Source organism: Phodopus roborovskii, unplaced genomic scaffold, assembly GCF_943737965.1.
Source record: "Phodopus roborovskii unplaced genomic scaffold, PHOROB, whole genome shotgun sequence".
NCBI lineage: Eukaryota > Metazoa > Chordata > Mammalia > Rodentia > Cricetidae > Phodopus > Phodopus roborovskii.
This window is the reverse complement of record NW_026126418.1, coordinates 66,245,557-66,266,368: the sequence shown is the minus strand read 5'-3', so window position 1 is coordinate 66,266,368 and position 20,812 is coordinate 66,245,557. Positions and strand designations below refer to the sequence as shown.

At 57.0% G+C, this 20,812-nt stretch overlaps 1 protein-coding gene across 2 annotated transcripts; it reads right to left on the bottom strand.

Annotated features, from left to right (window-relative positions):
* Positions 1-247: 247 nt before the first annotated feature.
* Abca2 (ATP binding cassette subfamily A member 2) lies at positions 248-19,745 on the bottom strand. 2 transcript variants are annotated; one of them, XM_051184833.1, is made up of 48 exons: positions 19,516-19,745; positions 16,154-16,247; positions 15,057-15,168; positions 14,808-14,971; positions 14,432-14,559; positions 14,186-14,296; positions 13,712-13,930; positions 12,992-13,359; positions 12,592-12,751; positions 11,743-11,871; positions 11,478-11,645; positions 11,305-11,401; positions 10,770-10,943; positions 10,598-10,700; positions 10,413-10,527; positions 10,115-10,305; positions 9,815-9,965; positions 9,535-9,739; positions 9,249-9,413; positions 8,967-9,147; positions 8,658-8,870; positions 8,154-8,350; positions 7,880-8,062; positions 7,471-7,655; positions 7,246-7,366; positions 6,816-6,995; positions 6,474-6,680; positions 6,100-6,202; positions 5,698-6,017; positions 5,410-5,623; positions 5,218-5,323; positions 5,014-5,125; positions 4,861-4,921; positions 4,600-4,774; positions 4,405-4,520; positions 4,158-4,305; positions 3,964-4,087; positions 3,692-3,824; positions 3,491-3,608; positions 3,212-3,390; positions 2,784-2,925; positions 2,524-2,658; positions 2,261-2,364; positions 2,090-2,182; positions 1,911-2,013; positions 1,688-1,825; positions 1,414-1,614; positions 248-982 (listed from the first exon to the last, which is right to left on the bottom strand). In XM_051184833.1, exons 1-48 carry the CDS (start codon positions 19,579-19,581, stop codon positions 947-949), a joined length of 7,248 nt encoding a protein of 2,415 aa, XP_051040790.1. In that variant the 5' UTR covers positions 19,582-19,745; the 3' UTR covers positions 248-946. The 2 variants fall into 2 exon arrangements, with proteins under 2 accessions (XP_051040790.1, XP_051040789.1); XM_051184832.1 differs by having other exon boundaries at positions 6,759-6,995; positions 19,516-19,744.
* Positions 19,746-20,812: the final 1,067 nt, after the last annotated feature.

Below are 20,812 nucleotides of genomic sequence, written 5' to 3'. Positions count from 1 at the left end.
CTATGACGGTGAGGGGCAGCACCAGTGCTGGTGGAACAGCAAGGCACAATCCCTTCCATAAGCCTACTTAGGACCCGCCCACAGAGACGAGGTCTAGGCTGTGTGGGCAGGGAGGGGAATAATGGCAATCTCCCCAATTGCAGCAGCCCCTCCCCTCACACCTGGTACAGTCAGACTAGGGAGCCGTACCCTGGCCCAGTGGGTCTGCCTTCACCCCATCTCCCCCTGTCACATGCACAGGCTCCCATTGGCTTTTTTGCTTATTTATTGAAAACAAACATCTGTGCGCTATATACAAGGTCCCGCTCCCAGGTGGGTGGCGGGAAGGGCCGAGCTGGATGGGAGAGCAAAGGCAGCTTGAGGGGACAGGGAGGGAGCAGTGGCCCCTCACCTGGCCCGCAAGCCCAGCTTCTCCATCCCTGCTATTCCACCAGGGCTGAAGCAATCACACCCACAACTTCCCATGAGTAGCCTGACTTCACAACAGCCGAACGAGGGAGGCTCTTACAGCAAAGTGAGTAGGCAAGCTGCCCAGCCCCCTCCTGCAGTCAGGGATGTCCATGAAAAGACACCTGTGCAAGATACTGGCCTGGGTAGACTTGGGGCTGCTGCAGAGAAAGGTCACAGGATGCTTGGGGCAGCCCATGTCACCCTGGGAAGGTGGATGGTGCTGGGTAGGGTAAGGGGCTGGGCCAAGACCCAAGGCTTTAAGGCAAAGCAGGGTGAGGGTATGTGCAGCCCAGGGCCAGGCCAGCCTTTGGCACAATTGGGGGAAGGGCGGCCAGAATGACCGCAGGATGAGGCGAGGATGGTGGTAGATGGGAGGAGGGCGGGAGCCCTTTGGTCCTGAACCTGCCTTTCCAGGGCCCAGCATGTGTGACTGGGGCTATGGCCACCTCCTGACTTCTGCCCCCCACAGTTGCATCCCTGACGAGGTTCTTGATGGTCAGCAGAGGGTGTCCGTGTTGAAGGAGAGCTGGGCCTGGTGAAGAGCAGACACACTGGGCTTGGGAAAGCATCTTCAGCTGGGGTCAGTGGGAGCCGAGGGTGTTCACACTGGCCCTTACCACTGGCTGGCTAGGGAAGGAGCACTTGTATCTCCCCACTAAGCACTCTTCGGCATCTGGCCTCTTGTCCAGTGTGGTAGCCAGTCTGTATCACTCCCTAGTCTCTGGTTTCTTGTAATCCCCACCTCTGATCTGGGGTCTTCAAAGCTGCCAGTGTGTTCTGGGCTCTGCATTTGGTTTCTGTTCACCCCAGTTTCCCCATATCCACTCGAGTCCTCAGCATGCATGAGTCCCTCTGTCTCTGATTCTAGAAAGCAGGCCTATCTACAGCTAGTTTCCTCACTTAGGTACTGCAGCCCAATCCTCTGGGCAGCCTGGGCAGGAGCATGGCTGGCTGACCACTCACCCGCTCTTCCTCAAAGCTGATGAGACCCTCATCTTCTGTGTCCAGGTCCTCAGGTTCATCAGCCACCAGTGCCCGGAGCTCCGTGGGTGCAGGGCGGGGCCTCAACAGGCTGAGGAGTCCAAGTGGGGATGGCAAGGTTGAGGGTTCAGCCTCTTGAGGCTCCACATTGTCACTCTGCTTCTTGGCAAAGTTCACAAATACCTGTGGACAGAGCGAGGTGGGCTAAGTGGTACGGGCAATCCGGGAAGACACGCCCCCATCTCACAGCACTCACGTTGTCCAGGGTGGTCTGGCTGACTGAGTAATCCTCGATGCCCAGCACACCCACCACCTGCTCCATCTTGCTGAACACCTGAGCCAGAGAGATGTGCTCTGACTTGAGCTGGTACTGCACCTTCGTGTGATGCCGTTCCTGGGAAGACATTAGGGGACCGTGGGGGTCAGCAGCTACCAGAACTGGACACACCCTCACCCTTACTCCATCTGACCACACCCACCTTGAGCATGGCCTCTGGGAAGTTCCGGTTGAAGAACCGCACCACGTCCTTCACATTCTGGCTGCTTTTGGTCCTTACAGTGATCATGTAGCCATCCCCAAACCTGGTGGGACATAGGGGTGGCCAGGAGCCCTGTATGCCTGACAGCTCACCATTTTCTGCGGCCCTGTTTGACTCACCTATTCTTGAGGTGCTGGATGCTTCCCAGGCAGCGCAGTCGTCCATTCACCATGATGGCCAGCCGCGTGCACAGAGCCTCACACTCCTCCATGCTGTGGGCAGACAGCACAAGCTGGCACCAGGGGGACTGCCAGAGGAGAGGCCCATGGAGGGGTCGGGGAGAGGCACACCTGTGTGATGTCAGCACTACTGAGCGTCCTGTCTTGATGAGGTCCAGAATGAGGTTCCACAGGAAGCGCCTGGCCTTAGGGTCCATGCCAGTGGTGGGCTCATCCTAGGGCAGGGGTCAGTTCATCCAGAGACACGACCCACCCAAACTGGTTCTACCAGTCTATTCCCTGGCTCACCAGGAAGCAGAAGAAGGTGGAGCACCTTACCCTCAAACTCACAGAAAGACCAAACAGTAGCTGTCTCCCAAACCCCCAAGACTTACCAGAAAGATGAAGGCAGGGTACCCAATGAGTGCAATGGCTGTGGACAGCTTCCGTTTGTTGCCACCACTGTAAGTGCCTGCTGGCTTGTCTGCATACTTCGTCAGTTCCAGCTTCTCCAGGGCCCACCTCACCACCTAGCAGGGCCAATGGGAGGTATGGGCTTAGCCTTACTAGGCACCACCAGCACAGGCCCACCACCTACACATACTCACCACGTACACACCAGTGCACCCACCGGCTACTTGTCTCTCATGCTCACCTTTGCTTCATCCTTCCAGGGGATGCCACGCAGCCGTGTGTACAGCTGTAGGTGTTCACGAGCTGTGAGCTCATCAAACAGGGCATCAAACTGCGGGCAGTAGCCAAGACTCTGCTGTACCTGAAGCAGGTCCTTGAGCACACTGGGGACAGAGGATGATCAGTACCCAGGAGGGATATGCTCACCCCACAGCTGCCCTGCTACACCCTGGGGACATGGTCATTTCACTCCTACATCTACACATGTGCCTTTGCACCCTGGGGCAGTGTCACCCACTCAACCCCTAACCCCGGCAGCTGTGTACCTGGAAGCAGTTACACACAGACATACACACATACACACACACACACACACACACACACACACACACACACATCCATGCATCCATGCCTCCCTACAAGTGTGTCCTAGGGGCCCAGAAATCCCACCTGTGTCCATTGACAAAGGCCTCGCCCCCTGTCGTGCTCTCATCACCGGTCAACATCTTGAAGGTACTGGTCTTTCCTGCACCATTGACACCAAGGAGCCCAAAGCACTCCCCAGGGCGCACACCCAGGCAAAGGCGGTCCACTGCTAGGATACGGCCAATCTTCCGAGACTTGTACACCTGGCCAAAGAGCCTTCCCACTCAGCAAAGGGTATGGCTCCTGCTTGGCCTGGCCCCACCCTACTGCCCACCCCATTCCCTATGACCTCCCAGAGCCTACCTTGGTCAGGTTCTCAATCTTGACCATGTCATTGTCAGCATCCCCACGGAGCACTCTCTGCCTCTCACTGGCCACATCCACATCATCCTCCACAGGTTTTGTAGACACAGGCAGGCGTCTAGGGCAGTAAAGTTGGCAGGGTCTGGCCAAGCCACCCACCCCTATCAAGGGCCCTGCCATTGCCCAACACTCTCCACTCACTGTGGCTGCCGCAGGAAGTTATATTGGCACATGATGGTGAGGAAGAATCCCACGAAGCCCTCGACTGTCATGGCCACCAGTCCACGTGTGACAATGTCCCACTCAAACGGGGACTTCATCTTGTCAAACTGGCCTGTGGGACAGTTGGTTCAGGGCCCGAGAACCTCAAGAAGTCCCAGTCACCCCAGCAGTGGAACTCACCGAATCTTGGACTAGGAAAGTCACCCTGTGGCCCCTGAAGATCCCCACTCTTCACCCAGTGCCAGACTCACCAATCTTGGCATAGTATTCATTGATGTACTCATTGTAGGCCATCTCCATGAGACCATGGCCCAGGTTGTAGTTGGGGAAGATGAGGAAGCAGCTTTTCAGGTAACTGTTGACAACCTTCAGATCCTGGGGGCCAGGCACAACTCAGCATTGCTACCCCAGGCCATGCCCTGCCGCTCAGACACCCCACACTTACCTTGTCATGCTCAAAAAGCTGCAGAAGGAAGGTGGCCACAGTGGCTGTGATGCCGATGAAAAGGTTTATGACAATGAGGAACACATAGGCTGAGCTAGGGACCTCAAACCAGAAGGAGGCTGGGTACATGATGGGTGTGATAGACCACCTGTGGGCAAACAGCAGTGGTCACAGGTGCCCCTGCCCAAACCCATACCTGCTCCACACACTACACACACACACACACACACACATACACACCGCTTACCCATAGAGCAGGAACAAGGAGAGCACCGCTGGGAAGTTGGTGGGCGAGGTGTAGGCCGGCAGGTCAAACACAAATAGGATGATGACACAGCAGGTGGCTGGGACCAGGTAATTGAGCTGCAAGGCAGAGGTAGATGGTGAGAACTGGGTATGGGGTTGGGAGACAGGGACAGGAAGGGACCATGCGGGGGCACACCATGTCCCACACGTAGTTGGCTAGCCAGTAGATGACAGGGTTGCACCCGCTGACAAACTGCAGGTGCTTGGCCTTGGTGGATTTCTCTGCCACAAGGAAGACCACGAAGCTGGCTGGCACGAAGGACATGGCCACAATGATAAAGATGGCGATGACCACATCTGTGCCCTGCAGTCTAGAAGAGGACAGCACTCAATTTTAGGGGCTGGTCAGGACCGCAATGGGTCCTGCCCCTCCCCCAGCTCAGCCTGCCTCACTTACAGGTAATCTAGGGAGAGGCTAGCACTGGTCTTGTTCATGGGGTGGTTGGTGACGGTGATGCCTGCACAGAGGAAAGGCAGCGTTGGGCTCACGCACCACTCTTGCTTAGCTGCACCCCCTCCCCATCCATCCCTGAACCCTGACTTTCCTCACCATAGGCTGCTGGATTACCCTTGCTCTTGGGCAGGTTTGCACGCAGGATGGCATTGTTGAGGCTGTTGAGGTAGGTGGGCATGCTATGGTAGCCCTTGTTATTGTAGAGCACCTAGGGAAGGAAAAGGGACTCAGAGAGGCTCACAAGACTGAGAGTCCCTCTGCCCAGGGACAGGTGACAAGGAACCCAGGGCTACACTCTACCTGTGCCACCCTTCGCACCGCGATCTTCCGCACCATTGGTGGGGCCCGGGCACCAAAGGAGGCAGGGATGGACTTCTGGACATTGCCAAAGGTGATGGCTCCATACCTGTACAAGACAGGTGGAAGGGTCAGTGAGGCTAGGCAGCCATCAGCCAGCCACCCCTCGCTCACAGCCACTCTGGGCCGACTCACCGGTGTAGCCGGAAACGGTCAGACGTGAAGAGCAGATACTCAGAGACATTGTGGCCAGTGATGTCGGTCAGGATGTCACCTGTGACTACTCTCATCTGGGGTGGATGCCCACCCACGCTGCTGGGACAAGAGAAGCCGGTGCCCTGTGCAGAGCAGGTACAGCGGACAGGCTCACGTACTAGGCGTGGCAGAGAAGGTGCCGATGTCCATGTCTCTGTGGGCACAGAGCAGCAAAGTAAGATGGGTTACTCGTGCCCATGCCCCCGGCAGCCTTCCATGAGATAGTACCTGGTCCAGTAGTAGGTGGCAGGGAGGCGTTCCAGGCTTGCAGTGAGTCCTCATCCGGGGACACGGGTGAGTCAGAAGGGGCAGGTGAGGGTGGGGGTGGCACAAAGTTGGAGAGTGGCAGTCCCTGTGTGAAGGACTCCAGGCACATACTGTCGAAGAACCGTGCAGCCAGCAGGCGGGACTCTCCACTGCTTAGATTCAGCATGGGCCCCAGGGAGCCATTGGCAGGAGACTTGAGCACACAAGTGGCACCCACACCAGAGGGCAGCCGGAATGTGCTCACCAACTGCTGGGGGCTGGCATCAGGTGACAGCCGCAATCTAAGGGCATGGCAGTGAGTTAGGGGCTATATGTCTCAACTCTTGTCCTCCCCTGTGCTATAGCCCCAGCCCACGGCCTCACCGGTACTCCCGGCGTTCCTCATTAGCATAGGGGATGAAGTTGCCACGGGGCTGGGTATAGTTGTGGTACTGAGAAGGTGACAGGACCAGTGGAGGCAGGTCACCTGGTGGGTGAGCATGAGACAGGCTGAGCAGGCTCTAATTACCTGATGCCAGCCCCCAGATCTTCAGTCCACCTTCCCAACACAGAGGGCAATCTTCAGGGGCATGACTCCCCAGGAGGCAGAACCCTTTCATGAGCCCCTGAATGAGGTTCAGAGTATGGGGGAAGGGATGGAGAAGTGATCTCCAGGAGGCTGGGAAGAAAGTGAAGCCAAGAACCCAAGGGCCAGATGGTAGCCTTGCCCCACACCACATGAGGTCAGGTAGCCATACCGATCTCGGGAACAGACAAAGCCACGGTCATGGCCACACAGACAAAGAAGGCAGGCAGCAGGATCTGAGAGCAGAGTGCTTTGGAGTTTCGACGAGCACAATGGAAGCGCTTCACCAGGAGCCCGTGGAACTGCCGTATCTTCAGCCACCAGCCCTCCAGCTTGCGGCTCCCCTGGCCTACCCGTGCCAGGGCCTCCATTTCTGCCTCTGTGCAGAGAGGCAGGGGTGAGCAGCAGTACCATACCACCCTTCTAGACCCTCCCCAACCTCCCCAGCAGCTTCCACCTTGTAAGCTGACATTGTCTGGGTCCTGCAAGTTGTCAAAGAGGGGACGGTAGTCACCGTAGACATCGGCGTAGCCTGTGCCCTCATCACCACGGGTAGAACCCACAGAGGATGCAGACAGCAGAGATGCCTGTGACTGGGCCAGCTCTGAGCACCGAGCCAGGTTGCCAGCTTGACCCTCCACAGATGTCAGGCCCTCTGCCCCAGGCAGCACATCCTTGCGGGATTCCTTCACATCTGCAAAGAACATTGGCAGGGAGGGCTTGGAGCCACAGCACCCCAGGACAACTCAGTACCTCAGGCTCTATTGCCCACCCATGACCCAGCTTCCAGTTAATATACCTATTCAGGGCCTGTGGCTACCATACCACCCACCATGAGCCTAGACTGATCCTGGGGATCCCACTTCCAGAGACCAAGGAGGAGCAATGTCCCCAGGGGCCCTTGTGGGTTGGTCAGGCTGATCATCAGCCTTGTGTACTCTTACCAGCCTCACTGTTCTCCAGTGACTGGTCCTCCTCAGACACCTTGAGGAACACCTCCTCCAGGGTTGTGTCCATCAGCCCAAAACTGCTCAGATGCAATGCATCCAGGCTGTGCTCTAATTGCTGCAAAGAAGCTGGGTGAGGCCTGTGCCACAGAAGGTAGGCAAGGGTGTACCATCTTTTCTAGGGCACATCACATCCCCAACCACCATGCTCAGCCCTCGAACCTGGAAGAGGCGTTCAAAGGCCCCCTTCTTGACAGCCTCACTGGGCAGGATGTAGGAGAGTTCAGTGCTAGTGTCTGAGACCAGCAGGGAAGAGGCCACATGCTTGCGGATGAACTGGGACACCTGCGGCTCCGAGCAGCTGCTCAGCTGAGCACGACCTGGGGGGCTGGATACTAGCCCTGGCTCTGGAAAGGAAGGAGGAGTAGAAGGGGATTCACTGCGGGAGGAGGTGAGGATAAGGAGCCTCAGTGGGAACTTAGTGAGCAAGTCTTTAAGATAGAGCTTTGAGGTACCCAAGTCTACCAGGTATCTGGTCCCGAGAGAGTGAGGGTAAGGATGCACGTCTCCTGGGTAGGGAGTCATGGGGCAGGGAGGACCAGAGGTTAGTTCAAGCAGACTCAGTACAGACCTTGGGAGGTGCCAGGCTCTGCCGGACGCTTGACCAATGTGAGGCGGTACCCATCACCATAGGCACCCTTGAGGAAGAGGGGAGAGCCGCAGCACTTGAGCTTCCCGTGGGAGATGATGGCAATGCGATCCCCTAGCAGGTCGGCCTCATCCATGTGGTGGGTGGACAGGAGGATAGTGCGGCCTGGGGTAGGTCCAAATCCAAGGTAAGGGGAACATATAGGGGCAGGTAAAGATACCCACACAGACTATGGCAAGCCTGGCATCCTGCTCACCCGGCTTGTACTTCAGAATGAGATCCCAGATGGCACGGCGAGCATAGGGGTCTACGCCAGCAGTGGGCTCATCCAAGATAATGGCTCTAGAGCCACCCACAAAGGCAATGGCCACCGAGAGCTTGCGCTTCATGCCTCCAGACAGCGTCTGCACCAGCGAGTGCCGCTTGTTGGAAAGCTCCAGATCCTCAATCATCCTGTGGACCCAACAGGAGGACAATGCATAGGAGGCTGATGAATGGGGAGGTGATGGACAGATGGGAGGGTGGTAGATAGGAGAGCAATAAACAAGACTGACAGGCATGAGGGTAAAAATCAAGACTGACAGGAAGGGTGACAGACAGGAGCAGGGTGATGGACCAAAGGATGGTAGATAGAACGCAGAGAGCTCTCATCTCCCCTCATCCCCACCCCTCCCCTGACTTGCACATCTGAGTGTCCACAGCACCTGCCTCTGCTCACATCCCACTCACACATACCCTGTCTGCCCCTCACTGCACCCACTTGTCCATCTCTTTGCGGATCTCCTCTTGTGCCATGCTCTTGAGCCGAGAGTAGAACCAGAGGTGTTCCTCCACAGTGAGCCGGTCAAAGAGCACGTTGTGCTGTGGGCACATGCCCAGGTTCTTACGGATCTCATCCATCTCTGTGCGGATGTCGTGCCCATAGATAGTGGCTGAGCCCGACGTGGGTGGGAACAGTCCAGTCAGGATAGACCTGGAGCAGGGGCGGGGCAAGTGGGGTCAAACTCACCACACCCCGAGGGAACCCCAGCCTCCTGTTAGCTAAGATTTCCCATCCCTAGACACTCACATGGTAGTGGTCTTGCCAGCCCCATTATGGCCTAGGAAAGAGACCACCTGGTTCTCATAGAGATTGAGGCTCAGTTTGTTTAAGGCCAGCTTCTTGTCATTCTTATAGACCTTGGTGAGCTTGTCCACACAGACGACCAAGGGCAGGTGAGTTGGCTCCTCCTCCATACCGCGGGTCTCCTCTGTACCAGGGCTGGGTCAGCAGGATGGGGGCAGCACTAAGGCCACCCCAGGCCCCCAAACCCAGCACCCACCCCATGCAACATTCGGACCCTGGCCTCACCGAAGTGTCGGCTCTCCATGGCACAGGCTTGGTCTTCTTCCATAACGCTGAGGCGTGGAGTGTGTGTCCACGGCCAGCTCCACTCCCAGGCCTCTGTCCGCCCACTGCCCAGCCAATAGGACTTCTGCAGTGGGAAGTACCAGGGCCGGGGCAGCCCATACATGCCTGGGGGTCCAGGAGGGGAGAGGCTGACCGAGGGCCTGGAGGTGACCATCCACCACAAGGGCCAAATGCCAAAGAGCAAGGAGGAACCCCACCCCTGTTCCCTCCACTGATGGGCTCGTACCTGGGTGCACAGCCTCAATGTACCAAGTGAGCACGCCATAGACCACTGTATCCACCATAAGCATGGTGACAGCAAGGAGCAGGTTGAAGTCGTCCCCTTCCACTGGGGACTGGCTGAATGTATGCCACTGGATACCCACACCTGCCACCTCATACAGTGCAAAGTACTTGGAGCCCAGGCCAAAGGCTGTTGTGGACATCAGGGACTAAAGAAAGAGGGGTGTCAGTAGGTAGGCTGGGGATAGACATCCCACCCCGACCCTGCCGGCTACAATCCTCACCGCAATGCATTTCTCGAAGGCAGTAATCTTGTCATGGGCCACTTCCTCACGGATTGCGACATACATGTAGGGAACATAGCTCAAGAAGTAGATGATGCCGCCGCAGGCTGAGGCCAACTTAGCCTTGGAGTACAGCACGGACACCAGGAAGCTAGAGTGGGAGGGCCACACTGTTGTCAGCTCCTAGACCCTCAGCTCTTGTCCTGCAGCCCTCCTGGGATGCTCCTACTGGGGCCCAAAGGAGCTCCAAGGGAGGAGTGTGCCTGTGCCTGGGGTGCCCCAGCTCCCTGCAGTACTCACCAGAACATGATGGTGGCCACAGCATAGACAGCAAGGAAGAGCCAGATGATAAGTACGTGGCTGTGCATGAGCACCTGGCCATACTTGAGGATGGCAGTCAAAGCTGTCACTGAGATGGACAGCTGCACAAAGCCTGTGATGAACCAAGCCACCCAGTGCACTGCGTTGTTCAGGCCCATCGTCTTCATTACCTGTGGTGTGGGGCAGTAGACCATGGGGCAGGGACCAGAGAAGAAAGGACTGCATTGCCCTCCCCACAGCCCGCTGGAAGGCGGAGCCTGCAGCCACTCACACCCACCTCCTTGAGCCTATGCTCTTTCTCCGCCACAATGTGCTGGATTGTCATGGCCACAGAGTAGACCCAAGAGATCACCATGCACAGTGGCATCATGTGTTCGATAACAAACAGGAAGCTGAGGGGAAACAGGAGTTAGTGGGGGCTTCGGCCTGAGACGCCCCCCACCTCTGTAGGCTGGGACTCACTCGTCACGGGTGTAGCAGGGGTATGGGAACATCTGCACATAGTTGCCAGGCTCTACCACGTCGTGCCCCACAAACGTGTTGATGATGGCGCGCTCCATCATGTCTGTGGGTAGAAGGTGTATCAGGACAAGGCCAGGCCCCCTTCACATCCCACCTGGGTTGGGGCCCTCACCCTGGATCCAGACGAAGCCATAGAGGAAGTAGAAGCGGCCACCAGTGTTGGGCCCTGGACGCCAATAAGCACGCCGGATCTCATTGGTTTTCTCAGTGAAGCTTGAGTTCTGGCGGATCTTGTAATGCACATGGGGAGGGAGGGAGCCATCCTTCCGGGTCTGGAAGATCACGCCTGGGAACAGGAGGCTGGTGGAGTGTGTGGCCAGAGGCCATGGAAGGGGTGGGACATACTGTGAAGTGAGTACCGCAGGAGTGACAATGGGACAGGTGAGGTCTCTTGGAAACAAGTGGAGTAGGGTTGAAGAGTAATGGGGTTGGGGCAGAGCCGGCATGTGGGGTGTGGGACCAAAGTGAGGCAGGCTAGGAAGAAAGGGAGAGATGTGGGAAGATATGGAACTGGTGAAGAGGTCTGAGCTAAGGAGCAGGAAGGCAACAGGGGCATGGTAGGGTTAGGGTAGGCCTGAGCTGGTGACAAAGAAGTTCTATAGGAGACACGAGACCTTTGAGGGACGGGGGTGGGGGGAGGAACTCACTGGCAAACACTGTGACGTTATCCTGGTAGGCCTGGTTGAGTGTGTAATTGACAATGCTCTCCTCATCAGGAAAGCCCTTGAAGATGTCTACGCTCACCTGGAAAAGACACCACATTGGAGCTGGCCCTGAAAATGCATGGGGGAACAAGGGCCAGAGCGCTCACCCGCCCCACCTTGGACATGAACTGGATCCAGCCACAGGCTGCGTTGTCAATTGTGTCTAGCTGCTGCAGGAGGGCTGAGCCATTGGGCAGTGAAAAGTTGTCCTGGCGCAGGGCAGGTGGAAGCTCCTCCAGTGACAGGTTCATGGCTTCAGGGTGCAGCCGCAGATCAGCCACATACTGGAGCAGAGGGTTGAGTTCAGGGTATGGCTCGCACCTTTCAGCTCCAAGCAGAAGAGCCCAACTCAGGTGCCCACCCACCTGGTACCCACAGCACCTGCTGCAGCCAGTGGAGATGCTGCTGCAGCCTGCCTTGCTCCAGGAAGCTTCGGATCTCCGTGGAGATGTTAAGCCAGACCTGAGCATAGTGTGTCACATTGCCCACAAAGGCAAAGGTCTCATTGGCCTACAAAAAATGAAAGCTTGAGGCATGGGGCTCCAGAAGGATCCAAGCCAGTCTGAGAGTCGTCTACTCTCTCACACGCCCAAGGGACCAGCCCAAGTAGTAACTCTACTCAGGCCAAACTTCTATCTGGTTGTTTTTGCCTTGCCATGAAATTCATTTTGCCATGACCCACAGCAACAAGGCCTCCTTAAATCCCACCTCAGCATCCATGCACGCTTCCCCAGCTTCTTCTTATATCCTTCCACATGCATTTAAGTCTGACCCTCATTTTCCCCTTTTAAAAAAAAAAAAAAAAAAAAAAAAAAAAAAACCTCCAAGGGTTTTTTTTGGCTTACACTGTTCCAACAAACTCTCTTCCCAGGCATCAGTGTTCCTTGCACCCTGCTCATTTGGTGTGAGTGTGTGGGGCATCTCTGAACACACCACCCTGGCCCAATCAGCATGGGGTGGGGTGGGGGACACTCTAGCCAGATCAGCCAGCCCTTCCAATGCATCTCTGCAGCAACTCTCAGGAGTTCTCAACAGAAAAGCTGCCAAGTGCCACTGCACCTCCAGCCCTGAAACTCCCCTTGCCAGGCACACCACTACAAGTCAGCTGTGGCTGTCATCAGTCCTACATAGTCCTGGGCCTTCAGAACCCTCACTCAGGCTTTTGCTGGGCTTGTGCTCCTGCTAGGAAGACAGGAAAAACTCATGACCAAATGTGCCAGACTCACACACCTTGAGGATAACACGGTCAGCTTCAGAGCCCGCTGGTGCATACAGGATTTTGGGGTTGCTGGTCATGAGGTGCACAAGAAGGCCCAGGTTCCGTTGCTCTTTGCTTGTGAAGCCCAGGGAGCTCATGTTGCCCCTCCGAAGTGCTTCAGGCTCAATGGTGCTGTCAGAGACAAAGTACCAGGAACAGGGAAAGATATCAAGACCAGTGTAAAGGGGCACTTGGGATGGCTCAACAGAAGCCAAACGTCAGGCTAAAGTGGGATGTCAGGTCAGGCATAGGGTGAGCAGATAGCAAATGGGACTTCCAGAATGGAGTCTATGCACAAGGGCCAAGCAATGGGTTCAACTCCCCACTACCCCATGACTCTCCCCTCCCTCTACCCCTCTGTTGCTGACCTACCGGTTGTTGCCACACAAGATGGGCTGCAAGCCAGCCCAGAGTTGTACAAAGGCTGAGCACTGGCCTTGCAGAGTGTCGGGAGAGGCTGGAGTTACAGGCGACTGGGTGCCCTCCTCAACGGTGGCGTTGGACCCTGTGCTTGCTCCTGTCCCAGTGCTGTTGGCCACTCCATTCAGGCTGCTAGCTTGAGGTACAGGAGCCCGGCCAGCACAGGCACCTTGGGGCAGCAGCAGGGCAAGAGCTGACAGGACATCCACATCCTGAAGAACTTTCTGGGCATCCAGTAGGTCCCCTAAGAGTGCCTGCAGACTCCGTGGGGATGGTGCCTGCTGCTGGGGGTCTGAGCCGTTGGGGACATCCAAGCCCAGCTGAGGGGAAAACAAGACATATGGAAAATGTAGGCTAGAAGACAGGGTGAACTTGGCTGGAGGTGACTCAGGGAAGAGACTAAGTTCAGGAATGGAACAGGAAGGATGTTAGCAGGGGACAGTGCTTGGGGAAGATGAGGGAGGGTCCACAGTTGAGGAAGTCCTGGCCAGGACTAGAGCTATAGCTTGGGATGAGAGATGGAAAGGAACTGAGGCCTGAAACTGGGTAGAGGGTATCAAATGTTCAATTATAAGCCATACCGTGCCTCCCACCCTCAGGCCCCAAGTAGCCCCAGCACCTCCTCCAGGCTGGTCAGCAGGTTTGCTGGCCAACTGGCTGGCAGGATCTCACCTGCTGGGCAATCTTGGCCATGTCCAGCTGGTTCCGGAGCTCAGTGGCCAGGTCGCTGAAGTGCTGGGCACGAGCTGTAGCCTGCCCACCGCAGACAGCATCCCGGTAACCCTGCAGGTCCACCTGATGACCCTCAGGCATGGTAAGAATCCGGCCCAGCTCCCCAGAGCCTGGTGTACATGTGAGCTGCTCCAGGAGGGCAGGAGCCAGCAGCAGCTCCTGGGGGCAAGGCACAGGGGACTGGTAAAACCTGCACTCCAACCAAGAAATGACCAAGGGCCTACTGAAGGCAATACAAGATTTTGCCCTGCCCGTCCACTGTGTTGGTTCTGTGCCAGGGTTCGATAGTGCAGTGGGAGCACTCGAGTCACCACCCTGCCTCCACTTTCCTATGCACACCATGGATCCCCAGAATGTATGCGTAACTAAGGGAGAGCCTTTCTTCCACCCATCTCCCAGGGACAGGCCCCTCACCTCCATCTGGAACAGAGGATTGTTACCCAGGCGGCTCCATGGCTCCTGCTTCCTGAGTAAACCCAACTTCCCATCCAGGGCAGGCAAAGGACCAAAAAGCAAGTGATAGACCTGCATTGTGAGGGGTCTGGCTCAGTAGGGGCTCCAAAGCCCTGAGAGGAGCTCAGGTACACTTGTAGCCCCTCCCTCATTGCTGAAACCAGAGGCAGAGGGGTGTGGCTACCACCGATACTTGCCCCACCTCACCTCAGAAGGGTCCACACGGGCAGCCAGGAGGGCCTGGGCTGTGCTGTTGGGCAGTGACAGGTTCTGCATCAGGAAACGCCAAAGCTCCCTTTGGTCCCTGGCCACCGAGTCCAGAGAGAAGGAGGAAACTGGACAGGCAGGAGGGTGGGACTGAGGGGCCGGCTCTAGCTGGGGCTAAGGTGTCCCAGATAGGCTCCGAGCAGAGCTGCCAACACTGCACTGGGCCTGCCTCAAGCACACAGGTAAGGGACAATGTGGTGTAGACACAAGGACCCAGGACCAAAGGCAGGCTGTGACCCAGAGTGATGAAGCGGGCAGGCTTCCAGTGATAGCAGTACTTAGGCCCTCCCCCAAGCCATCCCCATACAGGGCACACCTGCAGGTCTGGCTGAGTGGCTCTCCCAGGTGCTAGGGCCTGAGCTGAGAGCCTCCAGATGTTGACGCAGGGCCTCAAGCTCTGAGCCCAGGCTGGGTCGAACTGGATCAAACAAGTTGCCCTCTTCCACTACACGGTTGAGACGTTCTAGAAGCTGGGTGACCCTGCAACACCACAAGACATCAGCCATTTGCTATGGAGTAGGGGAAGGGGTAGCCGGCTCCCAAAGCATGGGGTGGGGGCACTTACGTGGAGTTGGCATATTGCAGAAAACCAAACTCGTCACGTTGGCCATCAGGGCAAAGTGACTGCATGACGGGCAGAATGCCAGCAGAAGTCAGGGGTGCTGCGGTGTAGAAAGCTGGTGGGATCAAGGATGGGCAGGTTGGGGGGGCAAAAGAGATATTTGAAGACAGTCAGAAAGGAAAAGCAGCTTCAGGCAGACTAGGATTGGGGCACAGAGCACCTTACCCCCAGCTGTGCTAAGGCAAATGACTCTGTAGGTCAGAGGTCAGAGGGCCACCTGCCATCCCGTCCCCTGCAACTCCCAGCACATCACACCTTAGCATGTGCGGTGCCCACATGCCCCAACAATCTTCCTGCCCACAGAGACCAGGGTAGCATATGAGGCACCCCTTGGCAGTGACCTCTGACCTCTCAGGCCAACTGGTTAGCAAAGTGAGTGCATCAGCTCAAAGGACTTTGAAGGGGAAGTTGCCAGCCATTCCAGCCTCATGAGATGAGGCTAGCTCAGGCTCAGCCCAGGAACCCCACAGATACCCTGCCAAGACGATACTACAATGTCTTGACCAGGGTACCAGCTATGGCCTGGGTGGCCTGGCCCTTCATTATCCCCCACCCCCACATCACAGGCCACCACCTTTCCTGACCACAGGCAGGGGCTTGCTTCTACAGGACCCAGCTGCTAGGAGGCTGTTAATGCAAGCAGTAGGGGTGCTTAAGCCGCACCAGGAGGACCTGCCAGGACATCCATGGCTGCCACCTGAGCCAGCAAGGCGGAGATGGCTGCTCACTTACAGACTGCATGCAGGCCGGGCCGAAGAGGACAAGAGACCATGCAGGGTGGGGGGCAGGTCAAAACAGAACAGAGGAAACTAGTGAATGCCTGGACCTTCCAGAAACAGGCACCATCGTCATTCACGGCCACAGAGGCCAGCCCTGACCTCCATAGCCTAGCCAAGACACGTGGCAGAACCACATGGGGAGCAGGCAGTTGAGTCATGGCCTCGGGAGTCTTGGGGACAGGGACACAGGGACGTGTGCACACAGAGGACTCTTACCCCTCCCTGCACCCCCCATGTGCCCAGGCTATGTCTGCACCTCACCTTCCTTCACGGAGATGGTGGGCTTCTTCTGCCGCAGTCCCAACAGGATGAAGAAGAGGACAAGTGGAATGAAGATCTCAAAAGCCAGGACCCACTGGAAAGGGTAGGCCACGTGAGGCTACACTGCCTGCCCAGCACTGGACATGCCGGACATGTGCTAGCCTGGGTTCTCCTCGAAGGACCAGCCAGGCAGCCATGTGCACCCAGTGGCAATGAAAGTCAACACAGGTTTCACACATCCAACCAAGGTGCTAGTCCCTCCTGGTATACCAAGACGTTGAATGTTGTGTGGTCCCACCAAATAGAATCTCTTGTCCTCCAGCCTAGATTGTGCCTGACAAACCATGGACCACCTACTCTCTGAAGAGGTCCAAGGCCAACAGGGACAAATTAGCCAATTTGTGGTCAACTCTAACCCATTCATTTACCCAACTCCTCTTCTCCCTGCCAACCTGTTGAGCCACCAGGTGGGATCTTGGAGGGCCAAATGTGGTCTCTGCCTTGAGCTCCTACATGCACCCCTCCTCTCTTCCCCTCCCTCTCCCCTCCCCTCCTCTTCTTCCCTGCATCACCCTTATAACTTTGTGTTGGACTCAGAGAGACAAGGCCTAGTGAGTAAGGCCCAGACTGTGACCAGGGCCCTGAGCCTCCAGCAAACATGGTCTCTAAGGCAAAAGCCTCTTTTCCTACTCTAACTTCTCAGGGCTAGGCTGCAAGGTAGGCCAGAAGTGCCAAAACCTTTGGGCCCAGGCTCTCCTGCCAGTGCCTCCCAGAAAACAAAGGGCTTCCTCAATTCTTGCCCACACCTCAGCTCAGGGAGGAAGGCCAGGCAATATATCAGGAAGCTCCTGCCTCTGAGACCATAGGGAAAAGAGGCCCACCCCCCACCACCAGAGGCAGTCCTCCTCCATGGCTCTGTAATATCAGGTCTCCTTCACCCTCATCACCATCTGAAGCAGACTCTGAAGCCACCTCTGTCCCTCCCCACCCAGGAGTGGTGTGGGGCCATGCCCAGCCTGTCCCTGGCTGTGTCTACTGTGTTCTGACAATAGCTCTCTGTGACCCAGAACACCCTGCTGTGTGTCCACACCCCACACCCGCCTCAGCCTGTGCCAGCCTCCACCTCCTCTCCAGCCAGGATCGAGTCCACGGCCAGTTGAGGAGGTGATTTGGATATGTGCACCCAGGGCTGCAGGACACATGTGTTTCACACATACTGAGTTGATGGTGACAGTTCAAGAGACGGCCCTACCCTGGGCACCTCCACCCTGCTCAGGGCACCTCTGCCAGAGTAACTGCAGCAGAGGCCGGGCCCTCTCCCTATCACTATAGCAACGTCTGCGCATGAGCTGCTGGGAGGAAGAGTCCTAGCTGGCAGGTGGCAGGCACCACAGGGGCATCTGGTTACAGGCAGGCGGCACAGGTCCAGCAATACCTAGGTGTTCCACTTAGGTGACAGCAAGTGACCCAGGGATTCCATCCCTCAAGAAAAGTCCAGTGTTTCCACACTGCCCACCCTGGACCTTAGCTGCCCCCCTGCAGCCTAGTGATTGTGGTGGTCAGGGGGAGTGGAAGGATCAGGTGACACCCAAGTGTGACGTTGGGGACTTCCACCACAGCTACTCAATGCTGGTGAGCCTCCCATGGGAGCCAGGATAGACTAGTGTCCCATGCACACCTCAGCAACAGGGTAACTGAGGCACACACAGCACTTGGGAGAAGGACGCAGGAAGGGCAGAGGTCCTGGGGTCCCTCTCCAGATCACAAACTTTGCACAAATGCATCCCTGACTTCAGCAGACTGTCTTCCTGGGGGAAGAAAGCCACTGGGAGTGCCTCACTGCAGCCATGGGCTAAGGTGCCACTGTGGTCTAACTGATCTCTGGGAAAGCTGAAGAATGGGAACCTGGGAAGGTCCTACCCATCAACCCAAGCCTAGCAGGCAGCGGTCAATCCTAAGAAAAGGCAAGACACCTCCACATGACTGTCAACTCACTGGACTCTCCTTCTAGCCTGGTGTGAGGCTCCCATGAGATGCAGGGACTGTGTCTCAGCCTCTACTCCTGAGCCCCAAAGGAGCCTCCCTGACAAGCAACTTGGGGCTAGCACTAAGGCATGCCTACATCCTTGCTCCATGTCCCTTCCCCTGGTGACTCAAAAGCTAGAATAAAAGGCCTGCTCCTTCAGACCCTACACCAGCCAGCCCCAGACAACCAGGACAGGGAATGTGCCCAGTCCTGGCAGAGCCAGGTGCCCACAGGAATCCTGCCAGGCCATGGTGATGATTGCTACCCATCCTGCCTATAGCCCAGAGTTTCTTATTATGCACCTGAAGTACGAAAAGCAGAACATAGGAGGATTGTTGCTACCCAAGGGGTCCCTTTAGGCCCCCACACTCTCTCGTCTCCACCCTGCAAAATCCCAAGAGCCCTCGGATACTCTTGCTGGCCCCAGACTCTCTGGGTGTCCTTGCCTTTCCAGGGGCTGGAATAAAACCCAACAAGGCCAACGCCATCCATGCCCCTACCCCATCCTGCTTCTCACCAAACAAGACTCCTACCTCAACACTCCTATGTCCTGGCTGCCCTAGACAGGTACTGAGAAGCCTGGTGCCAAGCTCTGCTCAGCAGGCCCCAGACCCCAGGGAGGCCCGAGGCAGGAGAAATCAGAGGAGGTGCCTCAGGGGAAACTGGCCCTAAAGGACAAATGGGTGCTGGGATTTGACAGGTTGAACTGGCACAACAAGGACATTCCCAGGGATGAGAAAACAGGAGTGAGGGTTGTGGACTTGTCAGGATGGGTTAGGAAAGGAGAAGGGAGGAGGAGATGATGGAGGGAGGAGAAGAGGAGAGGAGGAAGAGGAGGAGGCGGCGGAGGAAGAGGGCGGCGGCGAGGGCTGTTTGGTACCATCTTCAGCCTAAGGTGCATGCCCAAGGGCAGAGAAGCGATGAAGGGAATGAAGACACAGGTCCCTTTGGGGGTACCAGAGGCGGTGGGCTCAGGGCTCGGAGCCCCTAAGCTGAATGGTGTGCCCCAACCCCGCTGTCCCAGGGACCTGGGCCTCGCCAGAACTGAAGTCTAGGGACCACCTGCCCCCACCCCAGCCTGCCAGAGAGCGCTGCGAAGGGCGCCGGCCCGTGACTCAGCCGAGCGAGCGTTGCGAGTGTCAGCGGGCGAGGGCACAGCCGAAGCCGCTACCCGAAGCCGGGAAGCCCGCGGAAGTAGCGGGCCGGAGACAGGGTCTCCGACGGCGCCCTCCCCGGGGTCTGCGCGCGCCTGGGCACTGCACGTGCACGCTGGGAGCGCACCGGCAAATCGGGTGCGCGGCCTGCGGGCCCCGGAGGACGGGCGCGGGTCGCTCACCGGGCTCCGGCGCTTCAGCGTCACGTTCTTCCAGAGCAGAAGCTGCAGCTGGTGCAGGAAGCCCATGGCCGGGCCGCGCTCCGCCGCCTCAGCGCCGCGGCCCGCTCCTCTGCACGCCCCGCCGGGCCCCGCAGCCCGCCGCTCCGCTCGGCATCGCCCGCGCGGGGGCGGGGCGCTCGACAGTCCAGGACCTGCTCCTCGCAGGCTCCGCCCCGGCGGCCGCAGCAGCTCCCGCGACTCGCTCTCGCGCCCGCGCCCGCCACCCCCGCTTAAAGAAGTCTCGGCGCTCGGGTGCCCGCCAGAGGGCGCCCAGGCCCGCCGAGCCCCGGCCCCGCTGCACCTGCGCATAGCACTAGGCCTCACTGCTCACCCGGCCCACCCAGCGGTAATGCAGTGTGTTCCCAAGATTCCTCACAGCTGCCATCAATCTAGGTTGACACCTTTCCGAGGCCTGGGGAGAACTTGGGCACCCTATACTTTTTCCCAAGGGACTCTACGTATGTGCCCCCAGTTGGGAGATTTGTGCAGAGGAGTCCCCAAGATGTTCCACTGATCCTCTCAGAACACCGAGGGAGGCTTGGTCCCCACGAGGTCACCACTAGAGATGGAAAGCAGGGCCAGACATTCTTTTAGAGAAGGGACATTGCTCTATTAGCATAATCCCATCTGTGTAGAGTGAGTGAGTAATAACCTCAAGGCTCCAGGATGCAACATGCAGCTCAACAAGCATAACTTGACTTAGATATTTAAAAAAGAGCCTAGTGCACTGGCTGGTGGTGGCACATGCCTTTAATCTCAGCACTTGGAGGAGGTGGCAAGTGCATCTCTGAGTTTGATGCCAGCCTGGTCTACAGAGTGAATTCCAGGATAGCCAAGGCTATACAGAGAAACCCCGTCTCAAAAACCCAAAATTTTAAAAATGATTATAATAATATAAAGCAACTACACACGTGTAGTCCCTGAAAAGTAAAAGGCAGAGGCAGGAGGATCAGGAATTCAAGGTTATCCTTGGCTGTATAGTGAATTCAGGGCCAGCCAGGGATACATGAGACCCTGTCTAAAACACAAACAAACAAGCAGAGAAATGTTGGGCACCTTCAGTGGTTAGGAGAGACACAGGTGGAGGTGAAGATTGCATTTTGCTTAACAGAGCCTGGGAGTGACCACGCACACAGCGTGCAGGTGGGGACAGCTATGAACCAACCTCTTGGGGGGCCTGGGGTGTCATCCAAACAGGTTTCTTTCTCACAGAGTTTTAGTTGCATTTAGAACAAGCAAACTGAGGTTGCATGGAGCT

Bases quoted from the DNA above. Each gene is read 5' to 3' on its own strand.
- Abca2 (XM_051184832.1), bottom strand. From the start codon at position 19,581: ATGGGCTTCCTGCACCAGCTGCAGCTTCTGCTCTGGAAGAACGTGACG. The intron at 10,701-10,769 runs GTGAGGGCCCCA...TTCTACCCACAG, and splicing joins TGGCTTCGTCTGGATCCAGG to ACATGATGGAGCGCGCCATC. The intron at 5,324-5,409 runs GTGAGTCGGCCC...TGTCTTGTACAG, and splicing joins GACCGTTTCCGGCTACACCG to GTATGGAGCCATCACCTTTG.